A 12,788-nucleotide genomic window follows, 5' to 3' on the forward strand; every position below is an offset into this window, starting at 1 on the left:
TACTAAGCATTTTTATTTTTGTTTCTTGAGAGTTTTATTATTTAAAGAGCTGAAATATTATTAATTATAGTGATGAAATTGATGTTTCAATTCTAATTATTTACTATAAAACCAGAAATTTTTGCCTAAAAGTACTGCAAGCCTATTTCAATCTAGCTCCAATTCATCCTAGCTGTACTATAAATTCTGAATAAACTTTTCTGAAAATTCAAGCCAAATCCTATAATACTACATTAGATTCTTCAAAATAATAATAATTATATGTTTTGTTCCAGAAGTAGAGAAATTTGGTAATTTTAGTTGAATTAGTTTTATTCATAAAGCTATGTAGCATAAAAAAATTAACTTACAAATTATAATTCTAAGTAGTTTAAAATTATTATATATAACTATTTTAAAGCTGTGGCTCTCAACTGTTTCAAAAGTGCAAAATTGCTACTTATTGCTCCATATATACTATTGCAATCTTTGAAAGAAAAAAAATAATTAAAGCAAATCACTTTTTTTATTTCTGCTGCTCTTTAAATTATTATATCAATTTTTAAAAAAAAATTGGCCTTTTTGGCTAGGATAAAATCTAATAACTATATCTAAGTCCTAAATATTTTGGAAACCAGATCCCAAAGCAATATTTTGGCAATAAATTGGCTTGAGATTCTACCACAATTCTTCTTTCTGATTTTTGACTTTTTCAAACTTAATATTTTTTTTATACAATTTTTGTTTGCCCAAGAAAATAACCAAATAAAAGCTATATGAGCTAATCATGTGTATACAAGCTTAAAGCTAATTGGCTAAAACTTTAAATCCATTAATTGAGGTCAAACAATGGCAGTTCAGATATTTCAAATTGCCATGCTTTATGATAATTAAGTTACCAGTTTTTAAAATTTTACTAAGATTCTTTTTTTAGTTAGTTGCAGTTAAAACGTGACATTTTTTTAACTTTTTAAGAACTTAAAGTATGCAATTAATACAACTTCAACTTAAAGCACTATATTGAAAAGAAAATGTAGATGATTGAAAAATTCTACCATTACTGATTAATTTGTAGTGTGCACTGCACTTTTTAAGATTTATAAAAATTACTAAAGTTGAATTTTGATTCTCTCAGTTTTTCAGCTCAATTGCTTCCAATTAGGACTTCTATTAAAGTAAATTATAAGGTGTATAAAATAATGATAAAATGATTGACTTTCTGAATTTAAGTGAAAACTTTTAAATTAACTGAATAAAAATTATTGTGAATGTAAAAATTTGAATGAGAAAACACAGAAAAAGTTTTTAGTTACAGATTAATTGCATTCAAAGGCATGGTGTTGAAAACAGTACCTAATAAACACTACCAGAAAAACATAATTTTTAAATTTATTTACTATTTTGTGACCAAATGATTGTTGATTGATCAAGATTTTTAATATTAAGCATAGTTTGCATAGTTTTTGACTAAAAAATTTTGAGCATAGTTTTTGACTAAATAAATAACTCAGAGGCAACAAATAATTCTAAAGACAAGTTTATTCAATATAAGTTAATCACAATATGTACAATCAAATATGAAATGTAATTTATATAGCCAAACCAAATACTGAGACAATACAATACATTGATTTATTTTCCCATCTCACAGTGCAACTGCCTAAAAGAAAAAAGACTAAATAGTTACAATGGTTTTAACAAACTGACAAATTTCATTCATTTTTTAACACTATTATTCCTTAAAAGTAGATATGACATAGAAAAAAAATTTATCCATATATACAAGGCCTGCGCTAAGGACTATAAATTATTAGCCAGTAAATTAGCCAAATTTCCCATAGAAAATTTCTGATAAAATACAAATTTACTATAAATCGAACTATTTTAAAAAATGCAAATTCAAATTAAGAGTTATTTTACAGTTGAGTAAATGAGCAGTGAATGGGTGAGAGGAGGAAAAATGTAATGTTTTATCATCTTTGATGAAATGAAACAAGAATAAGTTTGGGTTAATTTTTGATAACTTCTTAAGCTAGACTAAGGATAAGCAGCATTTGATGTTATTTTAGATTTTGACTATCCCATAAATAAATAAAACTATTTTTTAAATCTTTTAGTAAAATATTTTTTTAAAAGTTTCTCCAGTTTTTTACTGTCATGATTGAAATCATTCAGAGAAAAAGGATCACAGTAGAAGATAAGTTATAAGATTTAGAGTTTACAAAAAAATTTCCCAATTGCAATAACATAAATGAAATATATATATTTATNTATATATGATACTAACAAAATACTTAATATTGATTTTTAAATTTTTTTATTATTGAAACTATTTGTATAGTAAAAAATAATCTTAAAAGCAATTTTATGCCATGTGCAGGATAATCAGGAAATTTAAATTGGCATGAGGCGTACTATTGCATTTGGTATGAACTTTGATACACAATATTTTTTAATAAAATGCTAATTATTTAATGAATAGGAAAATAAGCAGCTAATGAAACAAATACATAACAAGTTATACAAACCATCAGTAGCATTATCCCAGAAACAGGAGCTTGCAGTATGAAATCCAGCTCCATTCTTTTGCATTATAACACAAGTAGCTTGAATAAATAAAAGAAAATTAAATTAATATTATTTAGCATCAGAATATTTATTACTACAATTACATTTATTTATCTCATAAATAAAATTATTGCTAAACTTAACTTTTTAATTATTTTATCCAATCTTTATTTAAAAAAAATAACATAAATGAATGAACAGGTGGTACATAGGGTAGCTATAATTAAAGTTTAGTTACCCTGTTTAAACCAACATAGTTTTGAAATTGTGAAAAAGCTAGTAGCCACAAACGTAAAACCATTCTGCTTCATACCAATAAAGAAAGAATTAATTTGCAATGCAAAGACGAAGGTTAAATTCAACAGCTATATATCAAATGAAGAATTATTTAAATCAGTAAACATTAAAAAAAAATCAATTATATTTCAAATTACTTTTAGCAGAATAAGTCTCTCATCAATATTTATATACAAAACTTTACATGCTGACAATTATAATTTAAAAATTTCATGTCACTCAAATGCCCATTTAGTCTATTTCATTTATTTGTCAATTTTAAACATCAAATAATAAAAAGTGGGGGGAAATTTATCGAATTATTATTTATTAATTACCTTAAATTAATTAAATCAGTAGCTATTAGTTGCCTCTTTTGTTTAAAACATCAGAACTGAATTTGAAATTCAATTTGTAACAAAAACAATTTATTTTGGCGAGTGCAAAAATATTAAGATATTCTTCAATAGTCTCTAATAATGAAAAAAATTTGCTATCTCTCTTAAATTTTGCTTTAATAAGAGGATGGGACTCAATTTAAAGATAAAATTAAAAATCAAAAAGTTTTTATCTTTTAGCAAAAATATAGAAGAAAACTCTAAAACAAGGAAGTTTTCCTACAAATCAGGAAGAATGGGCAAGTATGTCTTAGTGACACAAACCTAAAATAATACTTTATACTTGTACAATTAAAAGCTAACATTAAAAAAAAAAAAAAAAATGCATATTTGTGAATAAATCTAAAAAATGATAATTTAAAATTTTGATACAATTACTGTTTCTAAAAAAAAAAGATACATGAAAAGTATCTGAAATTATAATTAAAACATACCAATATATTTAAAGGGCTTATTCAACTCTTTGAGGTTTGTCAAAATTTGTTCCACTATCTTGTCAGACCACTGTTTCACTTTACTATGTTGGTAAGTGTTTCTTTCAATTACTTCCTCAACTGCCTAAAAATAGCAAAAAGAAATGGAAGATGCTACTACATACTTAATTACTTGAATATTGGTAATTACAATTGACAAAAATATGAAACATTTAAATTTATTTTATGTAACAATATATTCTTATAATGATTCAGTAAGTAGAAGAAAGATGTGTATTGACAAATTCACACGCCAAAAATGTAGATTGATTGACAAAAACACACAGACTTGCAATTATTTTATGACAAAATCAATAATCCAAGAATTTCCTAAGTGCGAATAGCATTCTAGAATTCCATATAGGGAGGTGAGAGATGGCAGGCATGCATCCATGATTTAGAGATTTGGATATTATTTTTAAAAAACTGCACCTACCATTTTATGCACGCAAATAGAAGAAAGTTTCTATTTACTTTTCAACTTTATATTAAAGCTACATTTTACAGCAATCACTGTTAGAAATTGTTTGAAAACTAATATCAAAGGACGAAAATTAGAGTAGCTGAATAAATGTTATTTCGTGTTTGAAACAGCAGACTCTTTGTAGCTGCACTCAATTTACGCAAATACCTTAAAGAGTAGGCAGTGTTTTGTATATTTCAAAATCTGCTAACAAGCTTTGTTCTGGTTCAAACTATAAATGTTTTCTTTAAAAATCTACCAAATTACTTGCCTAGTTCAATAATATATTTTTATTTTTTTTATTCAATAGCATTGATTTTCCCTGTCATTTGAATTTGAAGTTTAGTAATTTTTATTTTTTCTCAACAAGTGTATTTGCTAATTCTTAATATCAAATGGAAAAAAAAAGAGGTGGAAGAGATAAATGCATTTTCATTTGTGAAAAAGAAAGTTCAACTTAAATTTTATTATACCAAATATTCTTCGGTTAATTAAGTTTCATTTTGTTTTTTTAAACTAAAAAAATTTTTTATATAGCAGGTAAATTGCTAACTACTGTTGATTTACTGTCTTTTTTTTTTAAATTTTATTTTTTTTATATTAAATAATTTACCGATCTTTTGAATTTTGTTGACTTAGAAACCCTATTATCTTAAATAAATAAAACAGATGAGGAATGATCTATATATACAAGAATTGAAGTTAAAAAAATTGAAGTTATTTTCAAAACACTTAATGCTCACCTATCACTGCTGTTGTAATGAATTATGATAAACATACTTAGTTACTAGTCAAGATATTTAGTTACTAGTCAAAAAATTCTATAAAGATTAGATGAACAATTGGCATGAAAAAGGATGTTAAAGAACATCATAAAAATAGATAGGTAGCTAATATTGTAAGGAAAAATAATTATACAAAATACTATAATATAAGAAGAAAATAAATATAAAATACTCACAGACTTAATAATTTTGCTGACATCATCAACTGGAAAAGTATTCTACATCAAAAAACAAATACATTAACTATTACAATAAGTAATAAATATACAATTAATACTTTCTTTTATAATCTTAACTTTACCTAAAAACATAATATCTTAAAATTATTTTAAATTTATGTTATAGTTAAGCAGATTTAGATAAACTGAAAAATTTCTGTAAACACATCTTAATTAAAAAACTTTCTGCATGCATCAATTAACTCTTGTAACAAGTTTCAACCCCTCTGTGGCCACTTCATTTTGGTGAAATTTGTTTGAAAATTACAGATTTTTTTTTTTTTTTTTTTTTTAATGTTTAATTTTTATAGAATTCTATAATGATTCATACCACAGGGATGAGTTTGTTTTAAAAAAATGACTAGATGTTTCATTTTAAAATTGTGCAAATATGAATCCCGATGCATAATTTTTAAGTCACTTTAATACAAATTGTAATAGTGAGATTAAAATAGCGTGAATACAAAATACAATATTTGACATAAAATCGTGAAAATACAAAACGCGATGCAGGATCTTAAACCGCGTAAATAGGAATTGTGGTGCATGATATTAAATAACGTTAACGTCATTTTAAACTGTGTATACATTAGTAGAAAAAAGCGTTTAAAAAAATTTTTTTTTCTCAGGAATTCGAAATAGGTAAACTTCTTTTTTTGAACAGAGGATTTTTTGTTTTTCAGTAACTGCAAAAAAATTTATGCAATTTTGGAAAATTTTACAATGGCGTTTGCACATTCATGAATATTATATGGACTTAGCTAAGCTACATAACTGTTAACTTATAATAACTTGTTCAAAACAAAAATAATAACACAAAGCCTTTTAAACATTTTGTAGTAATATGTAAATACAAAACATCACCTGTACCTATACATTTATATATATCTATACATATACAAGATATATGTTACAATATGTATCATAACATTTATTTAACCATAGTAAAATAATCAATATACATCATTATGAAATTTTAACGATATTAGATTTATAAATCATGATGCCTGATCTTTGAAGCAGAACGTTTAGTTTTCATATCAATTGAATTTGAATGGCGAGGAGTAATTTTAAATCCCATGAATACAAATTACAATATGTAATTTCGGAATAGCGCGAATATGATTGTATTTGGCGCAACAGATCATGATACAGAAATATCCCCTACCAATCATTTTCTTTGTGTTCTTGGTTTCTTTACGAATATAAAATCCATAAAGATTTAAGGTAACAATAAATTTTTTCGCAGTGTCAGTGTTACATTCAGCAAGTGTATCCACAGTAATCTTTAAAGTTAGTGTTTAATAGACTACTTTCACTGATTGGATTATATTTTTTTAATTGTCAGTATCACATATTGTTTAAAAGAACAAAAAATAATTTTTGTAAGTGTATAAGTGTAAAAACAAAATAATTCGAAATCAAGTGTTTTCATAGATCAATTGTAAATCGGCAATTCATCAAACAAGCTAGATGTAACTGTAGTAAAATTGTCACAACGATTCTTACTAAGATGTGATAACTTTTTTTTTTAAGAAATAAAACGGATAAGAGTTTTTGAGAAGATTAAAGTTCTTGGCACTAATTGTAAATAGCAAAAATATTTGACAGGTGAGTTGTAAGAAGCAACATCAAATTCATACGATACTACAAACAAAAGCACATTCAAATAAACAAAATGGTATTACAAAAGAAATTATGTACCTCTTCAGAGACCAAAGAATTCAGATTTTCGTCCATTCTAAATAGTTATTTGTATGTCACTGAAAATAAAACAACAATCAGGCAGACGACGGTAGACATAAAAAACACATAATGCCAATCTTTTCTTTAAAAAAAAAATTATAATTAATACTATGTAAGCTACAAACCAGCGTACTTATATTTTGTCGGATTATATTGCTTAGAAGGTTTCTAAATATAAAATGCAACTTGAACATGACAAAAACAATGTTTTTGTTTTGTAAGCTATAAGCAAAGTTTCAATTAAGGCAAAAGAATTTTCAATTGCTAGCTTATCGTTTATTTTCTGTTTACTTTTTTCTATGCTTTTTTTCTAAGGCGGATGACAGTAATGAATAACATCTGACCAATAAAAAAAAGTATCTTTTTCTACTGTGCCAAAACGATCCACCTATTTACACATGTTGCGTTTGTTAATTTTTATCACAATCTCTCTATCCTATATTATTTTTGGTCATGCCGGAATACAGAATGACACATTATTGCCCACCGTTTTAATAACAGTACTAATACGAAATAAGGCACACACTCTGCCTTATTTTTTTGCATATTTAGAACAACTCGACTACCCACGCGATAGGATATCCCTATGGTAAAAAAGTATTTTGATCTTTATGTCATTATAGATTGATTAAGTATAAAAATTAATAGCTATTTTTTTATATTTTTTATGTAAAACATATTTCTATGATTCTGCACGAAAAAGTAAGACTTATGACAATCGTGTTGATATCGTTAAAGTTAATTTTTCAGATATTATGTTAATTCTTATTGTAAAATTTTCATCTTAAGATGTGGTGCAAGAATTTCGTACAAAATTTTTAAAGAAAGCTTATAAAAAATCGGCGATTTTGCCTATCGTTAATATTATTCTAAAAGCCAGTGTTTTCACTACAGCGCGAGAACGCGAGAATCTCGCATATTTTTTTAAATTCTCGCATTAAAAAATGATTACCGCGAGAAATTCGCGCAATCTATAAAAAAATTTCAAAATTAGCGAATTTCTCGCATTTTGAAAAAAATTTCTCTTTTGCGCCATTTAGAATAAAATCCGTTTCACTTTTCTTCCTGAATCTTTTATTATTTTCAACATCTGCCCCATTATCCCTGTTTATTATTTTCAACATCTGCCCATTCCCTATTTACCAGTATTGTTCAGAACCTTTAAGAACAACAGAACACCATCCTTCAGAACCATGGAACCTCTTTCAGAACGCATTTCTCTGCAACCACGTGTTTACCGTAGGTAAGGTTTCTTCATGTAAGACGTTAAAAGTTTTTGCTCGTTAATGTAAGATGGACAAATACCTTGTAAAGCCAATATCTTCTACTCCGAAACGGACAAATGAAAATGAAACAAATGTGGGTAGAAGCGATCAAAACGAAACAAATACGCATTTGAGCAACCTAATGAGAATAGCTGATGAAAAAGTAGATGTAGAACATTTTCCATAGGATGATGCAGCAAAAATATTCAATGCTTTAAAAATTAGAAGATGTTAAAAATGCATCATAATTAAAGAAATTTTATTTTTTTTCAAGTCTCTTTACGTTTTTTTTTTAAATTTTTGAAATCTCACTTAACTTTTTGAAATCTCACCCTGTTTTTGAGAAAGGGTGAGAAATTCTCCCCCATTTTTTTTCTGAGATGAAAACACTGAAAAGCGATTATTTTATCACTGCTTCGGAATAGTGACAAATATTTTCTCGTGTTATAATTAATTTTTGATACCCTTCTTACACTGGTATCTTTTTAACAGCTAGAAAGTGTTGAAAATTTAAATATCAGTTCCTGTGCCAATATTTGACAAATAAATTTTTTACATTTATTTAAAGCACAAGCACTAATTTTGCTTAGGAATAAAAAGAAAGGCAGGGGACTTCCTCTCAGGAAAGGGCACTTTGAGTTTTGAAAGGGAACACCATAAGGGCTCCCTTTCAAAGGGTTCACTTAGCATCGTAAAAATGTAACAAAATGTGTAATGTTTGTTAATAAGTGAATTTTATCCTCAATAATTTTTAAATTATCCTCTTATACTTTTTTATGTATAGATTTCAAAAACTATAATTCTACCTCATTGTCAAAATAAAAGAAAATTTTTTAAAAACATACTAAACGACAGTCTCTATGCATAAATTTTTTTCAAAGAAAGTAAACTAAAAAAAAATACTGCCATTTTTTGACAGTGGGCCACAAGGACAACAAAATACTGTGTTGAGGACAAACATATTGCTATAATTATAAAAATGTTCTGTGATTATAAAGAAAAAAAATATTCCTGATTGTGTTAAAATTTAAAAAAAAAAAAACTGTAATTACTGAAATTGGATTTTTTTTTTTTATATTTATGGTAATAAATATTTTTCTAAAGATCCATTATGTTTATATTTATTGAGCCTATGTGTTTTAGGATAAGGAGTGATCATAATGTTGATGATTCTGTCAACATAATTAAAACATGGCTAGATAAATACGAGAGTAGTTATCATTCCGTAGATTCCATTCTTGATGATTCCCCTGAAACCTTTCCAGATGGAAGTGGTGTATTTGAGTGGTCTCCCCTTCACTTTGATCATATCATCAGCTTAAAAGAGAGTGCCCTGAAAGCAGCTAGAAAATTATGGGCTGATTATATATTTGTAAGCTTTTTAGTCTTTTAAATTTATGCTATTGCATTTCAGTTTGATTTATTGATCATATTAGAATTTTGAAATAAAATAACAGAATTTCTTATGTAATGTATTAATGTATAATTAAGTAAATGATTACATTAAACCTACCTTCATGGTTAATAATAATCACTGTTGTAAAACCATTATTACTTTTTTTTTCTTTTCATTTTTATGTTGTGTACATTAAGTTTCCCTTCTTTCATTTTACTATGTATTCATTTGATTTTCAAGTAGAAATTGCCAACATTTAATAAGTCTTACTTGAACATCAAACACTCGCTTTAAAATTGATATTCTAAAGAAAAAACGATATGCATTTATGTTTATTATTATATCCTTGACTTGTTTATCTTTTTTGTTTGACTTCTATGATTGAACTCTTTAGGGATTGCAACCAGGGGGTAAACCCCCTGAAATCTATCTATACACATGTAAAGTAATAAAATTCTTGTCTAAAATCTTTTTTTTATTGCCAACATCTTTCTATTCTGTTTATAACTTTCTATTGTATTTTTTTTTCCCTTGCATATTTTAACCAGGGCTCTCCCGAGGAATAAAAAAAGGCCAGTTGCTTCCTCTCTGAAAGGGGCACTTTGAGTTAACACCGTAAAAATTTATTAATATGTGTAATATTCTGTAATAAATTAATTTTATCCACAACAATTGTGAAATTACTACCCTTTTATACTATTTCATGTGTATATTCCAAAGAATAATTTTATCTCATTATCAAAATAAGAGAAAAATTTGTAGTTTTTAAAAATAAGGGAAAGTTAAAATGTGATTAATTGACAAAACTGATTAATTGATAAACAACTAGGAAATAATTCTTTTTTTTTATTTTATATATAATTTAATCTCAAAATTATTATTTACCATGTGCATTTATTAGTTAATGGTAATTGATAAAAGGTAATAGGCTGAAGACAAGATTTTGTGCTAAATCTCATAAGATTTCAGAATACCTTTAAAAAAAATCGTATGATAGGTAAAGAAACAATATATAGCATGTGTATTGTGTTCTGTATCAGAAAATTTTGTAGCATTTTTATAGCCCTATATTAAGGCCATAATTGGACACTTTGTAAATATGTTACAGGTATATAATGTTTTCATGTTTATTTGACATATTTTTATAAACATTAAAATTATCATATGTATGTGTTCATATTTTTTTCTTGTTATCTTGTATGTAATTTTTGTTTCCATTTTTACCATTGTCTAATGTTCTTAATTTTATTAGTTCTTAGATGCTGATGTATTTTTAGTGAACAATGCTACTTTGAAACTATTGATTGAAGAAGAAAAGTAAGTATTATATTAAAAAGCATAACTTACCCTATCTTTTGCCTTATTTTACTTTATCTGCTGTACTTACTAATAGAAATGCTGAGGAAATTTTTTATACGTGTGAATATTAGAAATGAACTTGACTTATTTTTGTTACAATTGATGCTTTTGTATTAGGTAATATCACAGTAAGTTCTTCCTCTTATGAAACCCATAAATGAATGATAATTTCATGAAAAATAAAAATTCAATTTTTAAAAATGCATTATTACATATGATACTTTTGTACCCAACGTGAATCGATAAATTTAGTTTCATTTATGTTTATTAATAACTTTAAGTTGTATAACAAATTATAATTTCTGATTGTCGCTGCATATGACAAGCATAATCTATTTATATGCCATGATGTAAATTTTTAATGTTGTTTTGGAGTTATAAAAAGGTAATATTTTTTCTAATTCTTGTTAAGTAAACAAGCATTTTAATAGTGATTAATCTGGTTATTAAAAAAGTGTGTTAATAAATTTTATTGATTAATAAGAAATTAAGTTAAATAATTTTATTTAAAATGTTTTAGTATCATCACTTTTACAATAATTAAATATTTCATTTTGTTTTAGGACTGTAATTGCGCCTGTTCTTGAAACATTGGGAGCTTATTCTAACTATTGGTGCGGTATGACAGAACAGGTTTGTTATTTTGTTTATTGTTATTGTTTAAAATGATTGTTTTTAAATAAAAAAATTTTTTTTTCATTGTCCTGACAAATCACAAGTTCTCACTGAGAATGAATATTTAATGATTGACAATAAAGCCCGTGTTCTCCCTAGGCGTTTTAAGAAGGGCAGCCAGCCTTGCTTGCCTTATGATGGAGTCTCTTTGCTTGTTTTGTAAAAATAAGCTGCCCTCCCTTAAAAATACTGCCTTTTTTATTCATATTCCATTTTAAAAAAATTTATTCAATGTTTAAATAATAATTACACGCTGGTGAAATTATCTGTGTTTATAGGTTTATTTCTGATTACTATTGCAAATGTTTATTTTGTCAGCATTTTTCTCAACTGGTTAAATTTTAAGTTTCTCTTTTTTCAGGAGTACATTATTAAATTTTCTCAGTAATTTTAAAATTATTTTTTAAAAAAAATTTTTTGTCGAAGAAAAAAAGGCAACTTTAAATGTTTGTTTTCTCTTAATTTTCAGTTTAAATTACAGAAAAAAGCTTTTAAGTTGTTTTTCAATAAACACTTATTTTTTAGTTTATTAATTTACTTATTTATTATTATTTTTTTTTTGCACAAGGATTGTTTTTTTGCATGCCTTTAATTATTTCTTACAATCTACAAATTATTTTCTTATTTTGATAATGAGTGAGAATTACTTTTTAAAAAAAAATTCATTAAAATAGTTTGAAAGGGTAATTTAAACATTTGTGAGGATCAGATTCAGTTATTACTAGGACTGGGCTATAAATCGATATATCGCGACATATCGATTTAACGCCTATATCGGCAAACCGATACAACGACTTTCATTCCAAGCGATGCATCAGAAATCTGATTTAAGCCGTCGAGGGAAGAAGACGATATAACGATATAGCGATACACGCAAGGACTTTCTCTTACGTTCCGATGCCAACTCGCGCTGTGGAAGACGATATTGTTTCGTTATGTTGAGACGGCCTTGACTGATGAGCGGTAGAATCAGAATCACTTTTGAGACCTTATATCGTTATATCACATGTTCGTTTTCGCAACTTCGCGATTTGAAATCGTTTCTTGTAGATTATTTTCAATGGGATTAACTTCGTGATCGCCGTCGTAACCTTGTTCTGAACGCAATCTATTATTGAAAAGAATTTATAAAGAAAAGTTTCTTCATTAATTAGGTAAGTTTTTTATTTATTTTCTGACAAAACTTT

At 26.2% G+C, this 12,788-nt stretch overlaps 2 protein-coding genes across 2 annotated transcripts in view; one reads left to right on the plus strand and one right to left on the minus strand.

Annotated features, from left to right (window-relative positions):
- Nucleotides 1-1,500: 1,500 nt before the first annotated feature.
- On the minus strand, nucleotides 1,501-7,016 carry LOC107447544 (dynein light chain 90F). The gene is made up of 5 exons (XM_043045994.2): nucleotides 6,865-7,016; nucleotides 5,119-5,160; nucleotides 3,656-3,779; nucleotides 2,508-2,585; nucleotides 1,501-1,639 (listed from the first exon to the last, which is right to left on the minus strand). Exons 1-5 carry the CDS (start codon nucleotides 6,898-6,900, stop codon nucleotides 1,569-1,571), a joined length of 351 nt encoding a protein of 116 aa, XP_042901928.1. The 5' UTR covers nucleotides 6,901-7,016; the 3' UTR covers nucleotides 1,501-1,568.
- A 151-nt stretch (nucleotides 7,017-7,167) lies between these two features.
- Nucleotides 7,168-12,788, plus strand: part of LOC107447561 (glycosyltransferase 25 family member) — a 23,704-nt gene continuing 18,083 nt past the window's right edge. Inside the window, exons 1-5 of the mRNA XM_071183824.1 lie at nucleotides 7,168-7,495; nucleotides 9,315-9,543; nucleotides 10,820-10,884; nucleotides 11,490-11,559; nucleotides 11,963-11,985. Coding sequence (XP_071039925.1) covers nucleotides 7,305-7,495; nucleotides 9,315-9,543; nucleotides 10,820-10,884; nucleotides 11,490-11,559; nucleotides 11,963-11,985 — 578 coding nt within the window. The 5' untranslated portion in view covers nucleotides 7,168-7,304. The remainder of the gene's footprint in view (nucleotides 7,496-9,314; nucleotides 9,544-10,819; nucleotides 10,885-11,489; nucleotides 11,560-11,962; nucleotides 11,986-12,788) is intronic.

This window comes from Parasteatoda tepidariorum, chromosome 7, assembly GCF_043381705.1.
Source record: "Parasteatoda tepidariorum isolate YZ-2023 chromosome 7, CAS_Ptep_4.0, whole genome shotgun sequence".
Taxonomy (NCBI): Eukaryota; Metazoa; Arthropoda; class Arachnida; order Araneae; family Theridiidae; genus Parasteatoda; species Parasteatoda tepidariorum.

Bases quoted from the DNA above. Each gene is read 5' to 3' on its own strand.
- LOC107447544 (XM_043045994.2), bottom strand. From the start codon at position 6,900: ATGGACGAAAATCTGAATTCTTTGGTCTCTGAAGAG. The intron at 5,161-6,864 runs GTACATAATTTC...TTTTTGATGTAG, and splicing joins ATTCTTTGGTCTCTGAAGAG to AATACTTTTCCAGTTGATGA. The intron at 2,586-3,655 runs GTATGTTTTAAT...TATTTATTCAAG, and splicing joins TAAGCCCTTTAAATATATTG to CTACTTGTGTTATAATGCAA.